General features: G+C 34.6%; 1 protein-coding gene across 1 annotated transcript in view; it reads left to right on the top strand.

Moving 5' to 3' along the window:
• LOC108768571 (transcription initiation factor TFIID subunit 12-like) overlaps positions 1–7,204 on the top strand; it is an 11,553-nt gene that overhangs the window by 1,851 nt on the left and 2,498 nt on the right. The window contains exon 2 of the mRNA XM_018519037.1: positions 6,124–7,202. Coding sequence (XP_018374539.1) covers positions 6,124–7,202 — 1,079 coding nt within the window. The remainder of the gene's footprint in view (positions 1–6,123; positions 7,203–7,204) is intronic.

Genomic DNA, 7,204 nt, shown 5'->3' with positions numbered 1-7,204 from the left:
TCAAGGTCAAATCCTAGGTCACCATTGAAAAGCCAGAGAAATTTCCTAAAACTTTTGTATTTAACATTTTTTTGTAAAATGCCTTCCTCAAAACTTATTCGGGGGTTTCCATACTTTTGCCTTACCCTGTATATAATATGTATGCATATACATATACCTATACACAAAAATACATATTTAACTTCAAGTGTGCAAAATAATTGCACATTTTGAACCGATTACAAGTTACAACTATATTTTACATCAAATTCGAGACTAAAAATATATTTTGCTCAGTACTTCTCGTACGTGTCTTTACGGTTTGATTAATTAACAATTATGATTTATTTACAGGCACGTACATCTACAACTATGCCTTATATCACGCAAACTAAATAAAATATTCAACATACAAATATTACTACTAATGCTACGGATACTTTTTCATACTGTTATCTTCTATGTCAATGTATATTGGATACTTGCAATTGAAAATAAACAAATCCAAATATGGTCATTTAAATTATTTTACAGCTGTTTATATTCAACTTTGAATTTTATTCTGATTAACGCGTTCTTTCTCGCATTAAACTACATATGTCAAACTGTTTACCGTAAGGTATAGTACAATAAAAGAAAAGATTGGTTACTGCAACAATTTAGATAATAAAATATGGTATAACATTTTTAATCGATTGCAGCAACCAGTTTTTGGTTGCAGCAACAAATTTTTAGTTGCGTTAGCTTATTCGCAATGTCAGTATATGATTTCGATAGGCTAACGCAACTATAAATTTGCTGCTCTGCAACCAAAAATTGGTTGCTGCAGCCGATTAAAAATGCTATGCCATATTTTATTATCTAAATTGTCATGCAGCAACCAATCTTTTCTTTTAATGTAGAATTAAAACATTACTAATTATTTATGACTAGAATAATAAGCACAAGCAACAATTTTGCAACAATGAATTTATACATATAGTTGTCTTCGAAATAACGCAACCTTATTTAATGAGTTCAAAATTTTCAATTTTATTACAAATTTTCATATTGTATAAAAACAATTTCAGATAAACGAGACAGTAGCAATTCTTCACAAATTATCTAATTATAATCTCGATGAGAACTTACGTAAACAGGTAAATAATTACGATAAAATGTTACATAAAATTTTAACTATTCTTTGCATAATTTTACTCAGCTTTAGCGCTCATGGAAGTTCGGATACCTGCATAAATTTTACCCAACGATTATGCAAAAAATTAAGACATTATAAAACAGTAATTGTATTATTCTCTTATTTTAGGATACTTATGCACATACTAACATTATAGCTAAGAATATATAGATTAGAAAAAGTTTTATAAATTTTTTTTATTTTATGCCAAAAGAGAACATTTGAAATTTATCGATTATATCAATGTTCTATAAAATAGACGCTATGCATTTTAGCATATAAACTTAAAAATAATTTATAAAACTTTTGCGCGCAATTAGTTTATATTTAGTTTAATATTAAATTTGTTTTAAATTTACTTATTAATATGGACGCTGTTTACACTTTGACACTGAAATTTAATTGATTTTGACACATATTGAAGTTAAAAATAACGAAATATTATTTATAACTTAAAGGTAAATTAAACAATACAAGGACTCTTGATGTCAAAATTAACAATAAAAATAATGGAAAAGGCATGTAAGAGTCAGTTATAAAGTTCACGCAAATAAAAAGTTAAAAAATGTTTTGAAGTAGAAATCAATTGTAATTAAGTTAAATAAAAAGTAAAATGATGATCATAATATTACATATTTCGGCTGTTAGATCGAGCATTCTTCAGTTGTCATAAGCGAGTATATTAATTATTATACATCAAATAACTGTAGAAAAGTTATACGTGCGTTGTGCGATGCCCAATGTCGGCATTTGCTTGTTGACGATCGACATGACGAGTAACATGATTTTCGCACATACTAAACATTATATCATTGTTCTAGGAAGCACATTGATGTAACTTAGTAACTAAGAAATATTGATAAGGATCCGATACAAGGATCGAAACGTATATTCTAATACAATAAAGAATTTGATACACAATTTTACCTGGTGTTTGGATTCGATTTGGCTTTGAAACACATATTAATATAATTACAATAATAACAATAAATAAACAACCTACGAAGTTATATATTTTAAGGGTAAGTGGCAGCACTTGACCCAGAATGCATTATATGATTATAAAAATTTCGACCGGCAGACGAAAGAAAGCGAGAAACAGCCAAACGAAAAGAGGATACAGAGGAGGATAATAGGATGAGGACAGTAAATTGAAAAATTTGACAGCTATATAGGAAAAAGAGGAACGTAATTTAGAGGAACGATAGCGAGGAAAATCTAGGGTATCTTGACGTCGAGTGGAAAGAGTGTCTGGGGAATGCAGTTCGATGTTGAGGCGTAAGAGATTTCGAAGATAAGGAGGGGTATAAGTATGAAGGACACGAAAAGAAAGACAACATAGATGTAGAATAAAGCACTGATGAATATTTAGTCAACCGGAGTTTGTGAAGGCAGGTGTTATATGATCAAATTTACGGATATTAGGTGCGAAACGCAGACAAGAATTTTGTATACGCTGAATTCGAGCCAATAACTTTTGCGTTAATGTAATTGATGTTTTATAATAATGCCTTAATTTTATGGTTATTTAATAGAATTTATGCTAACGTCTGGACTTTCATGATAGGTAGTGTGTAACGTTTATTCAATTATATATTTCAATTAGATTTTACAGTTTATGTTGCAAATAAAACTAAGGGAGGTAAAATTTGGCATCGGATTTTTCCACTTTGGATATAATTTCGTTCACCAGGTACGTCCAATATTAATTAAAAGTATAAGTATATATGTAATAGAATGTACACATATAATAGACAATAAATACTTCTACATACAATTTTGTATAAATATTATATAAATATCTAAATGGCAACATAATATTGAAATCATTTCTCAATTAACTCTTTGAAAAACAATGGGACGTATACGTCCCACCTTTTTATTCTCAGTTTTTCCATATTTCTGATCCATTTTGCAATTTGTATGCGCATATGAGTACTTTTTAGTCTCTTAGGTATCTAAGTTATGCTTAACTTTCGTGAAATAAACTTTCGTGAAAAATTACGTTAATTTATTTATTTGCAATTTTGTTATAAACAATTAATGTAAAAAAATTCGTTTTTTTTTCAGAATAAATTCGGCTATTCTTAAACGTGAAGAGCTAGAGCTTTGAAAATTTTTATGCGTATACTCCATATCTGAAACTATAATATATATTTTTTCAGAATTTTCTGCTTGCTATTTTTTCCGAAAAAAATTGTTAAAGTTTTGGAAAATGGATATTTTTATGGAATTTGAATGAAAAACTTCGAATTTAGACCGAAATAGTCGCCATATTGGGTCTGCCATTTTGAATTTTAATTCTGGCGTCGGAATCGTAATCAACGACCCCGTAAACCCATCACAGATGACTTATGATTTCAATAATTTGTTGAGAAGAAAAATGTATCCCGCAAAGGGTTAACTGCATTTTTATACTTTTTATTGTTAATTTACATATTCAACATTCTTTTTTATTGATTGTTCTCATTTTAACATAAATATTTTCATTAAGTACAATGGAAGCATATTTTTTTCAGTTCTACGGCGCTGCTTTGTCCGCCCTGATGATTTTAATATCGGTATATAATAGCCCTCTCTAATGCATGAGAAAATAGTTTTGAAATCATAATCTAATAATAATTTAATGTACTTTGGTTAAACCAAATATTTGTGGTCGTTATGACAAAATTAGAAATTTTTCAGCTATATTGTTTGGTAGACTATATTATCTTATAAGAATAATAAACGTATTATATTGGAAAAATTTTTTAAATATTTTTCAGTTGGATTTAACAGACCGTAAATACGTGTGTTACTATTGCTAAATTGCACAAGTGACAATTGCGCCACGAAACCGTATTAATTAAATTAAAGTAAAAAGTATAGTTAATATAAAAGAAGACTCTGAGTGGAAACAAAATCATAAACGGAAGAAACACAGACTCAGATGTTTGCGCGGAAATTGGCCTCGTCCGATAAGCGGAACGCTGACGGATCAATGCAGACGGCCCAAGGTTGACCCCCAAAATATAGAATATAAGCGCGACCGCACACACGGTCGGGGGTCAGAAATCGGTTAGATTAAAAAGCGTAACACGTCGCGTCGCGCCGTCCGAATCTTTACAATATATGTATATGTATATCGCGACGCGAATACCGATAAGTGAATTGTGATTATAAATGAACACCACTTGTGATTTGTGGAAATAAAGATGCTATATATTTCCTAAAGTCTACAAAAAAGCGATAATTTATTTGATTATATTTGATTACCCACTCCCCCCTCGAGTTCTACGTGGATCCTAGACCGTGCTGTATAGCGGCACAACACGTTGCTTTTGAATAAATACGCAACAATATCAGAATTCTGATGAACGTTAAGCGCATTCAGCGCACGCTGGCAGTTTAATTATTTTATTAACGTTTTATTGAATAAATATGCTCATAATATGTGCTTATATTATTTTATTAATAATAGTAATTGAATATAAAATACACGAGTATGTAGATAAAGTACATAATCCATCATGTATATACTTTTTAATAAAATATGTATGTATTTCATATGTAATAAAAAATAGAATTCTAATATATCATTTTTAAACTTTCTCTCTGGTTTTTTTTAAATCTATTTAATCAATTCCCGGGAAAAATGTTGGTAATTATGTGCTTTAATTGACATCTCGTCGATGACCTTGATCTTGACATATGCTGTTAAGGTTACTCTAAGTGACCTCTAACAGGTTTTAGATATTGGTCGTCCTTCATTAAAAAGTTATTAACAAAAAAAATTTTTTTAAATGGTGTTTCTTTTTTATACTATACTAATCCATCGCAAGCGCGCGCTAACCTTAAGCAACCTTAATTTATCTTAATTTTCACATATTGATCTATACGATAGTTCATATTAAACTGACATGAATCCCTAATAAAATGGCATTTCAGTTGTTATGATTGGTCTTTTTGTGACGGAACAAAATCTTTTAATTTTTGAGACTTTTAAAGTGAAGCATATAATGAAGCTGGAGATAAAATTGTTATTATTATTATTAGATGCTCACACTTTATATTCATTGTGAATATAAAGTGTGAGCATCTAATAATAATAATTTTATCTTCAGCTTCTTTATATGCTTCACTTTAAAAGTCTCAAAAATAAACGAAACATTTTTTCAAAAATCCAAAAAAATAAAAAACAAAAAATTGAAAAAAGGGAATAGTTTCTCGTCACCTCCACGTTGGTTATTCCCGGGTTCGACAGAGAGCGTGAATGTCTTGCTGTATTAATTTAAAAAAAACAAATCCACCATATTGGTTCCACCATATTGAATTCTCAAAAATTGGGAGTAGATTTGGATTTAGCAACTCCGAAAATCACCGTATATCCCATTCTGTAACAAACGTATGAGTACTTCGTCAAATACTGGAATTCACCCCTATACATTCATAAGGGCGTTTTCTACCCTTAAAACGACTTTGGGCAGATATAAAAAATACATATCAAATATTTTTCAATGTATTATATGTATGCATAATCTCAGGGAAATCGGCGTATGGCACTTGGGTAGTGTTACCTGTGAGTCAACGTACCTGAAAACCATTTACGTACGCCATATTGGATCAGGCATTTTTTAATTTCAAATTTAAAGTTCAGAATCGAAATACGCAATGAAATATCCCCTCTTTTATGTGTCTCTCTCTAAATCTATACCCTTTCAGTCTAGAACTATTCATAAGAAAGAAGCTACCAACCGTGAAACGCTAAAAAAACATGGGATGATATTTCTAGACAGTTTATATATATCTATACAGGGTGTCTCAGAAAATGTTACTGAAACACAGTGGGGACATAGATTGGATCAAGGGGAACAAAACAGTTTTGTACCATTTTGCAGTTGACGCAATATTTAACGAGATATTAACATTTAAAGATAGGCGAATACGAGCATCCGACCAGCCTACTGATCATGTACTGCTGCCGGCAGGAAATGTGGAGAGGGAGCAGTGAAGAAGTTGCCCGCCAATAAGGAGCCACCAGTATCAACCAGGACCAGGCGGGCAACTAGCGTGCCGGCTGAGAAGTGCGCAGACACGGCAAGACGGGAGCGCGTCTCCCCACACCCTCCTCGTCATATAGAAAATTACATCTCACTATTATCATCAGACGAGGAGGGCACGCAATTCCAATCCAGCGGCGTGGGGAGACTAAAGTTAACGAGAAAAAAGGCGACCGGACCACCCCCAACGATAACATCCAATGAGGGGGTGGTCACGAGATCCAGGCGGTCGACCAGCGCTCCCGTCGAGAAAAGTGCAATGGATGCACGCCTGCTAGCTCTGGACCGGCCATCGTCCAGAGAGGCAGGCAACCCGACGTCGCCAATCGCAGGGGGCCCAATCAACATCATGGGCCAATGGGAGAGGACGCCCCCTGCGATGCTCCCCAGCCTGCCTCCGACCACCAGGGGCAGTTCAGCGGGGAGCCTAGGCGAGATATTAATATCTCTCTCGCCGGCGACGTCGCTACCGACTACACTCACCACGTGCACGGTGACGACGACCACCTGTGGAAGCCCAATCACATCCACCGGCTTTACAGGTGGCGTGGGGAGGCAATTAACATCTCCAACTTGCCTCCCCCAAAGGAACGTCCTCCCGACCATCGGGGAGGAAAGAACGTCACCGTGCATGACGGTCACAACACCACCAATGGGCGGCTTCCATACATCCCCGCTCGTCCAACCAGGGCCATCGACACCGGAGCCTGAGCGGGGATTGGAGGAGCGGCGGCAGGAAGGCGCGGCGTCTAGGACACCAATTACAGAGGGGGACAACCAATGGGGTGGCCAGTGGACGGTCAGCGTGGGAAGAAGAGCGAAGAGGAGGCTGCAAGAGAACAATAGATCCCCCTCCAATTCCGAGTCCCCGCCAACCGCTGGACCATCGCGTTCGCCGCGCATAGCCCCACTATGTGCACTGATAGCGGCGTCGACGAACCATCACGACCAGAGCCTAAACGTCGAAAGAACATACGACGATATCTGCCTAAGGAAGACTCCGCCCCGT

The sequence above is a fragment of the Trachymyrmex cornetzi genome, unplaced genomic scaffold, assembly GCF_001594075.2.
Source record: "Trachymyrmex cornetzi isolate Tcor2-1 unplaced genomic scaffold, Tcor1.1 scaffold81, whole genome shotgun sequence".
NCBI classification, from domain to species: domain Eukaryota; kingdom Metazoa; phylum Arthropoda; class Insecta; order Hymenoptera; family Formicidae; genus Trachymyrmex; species Trachymyrmex cornetzi.
The sequence above is the reverse complement of the archived record's forward strand: the minus strand, read 5'-3'. Positions and strand labels throughout refer to the sequence as shown.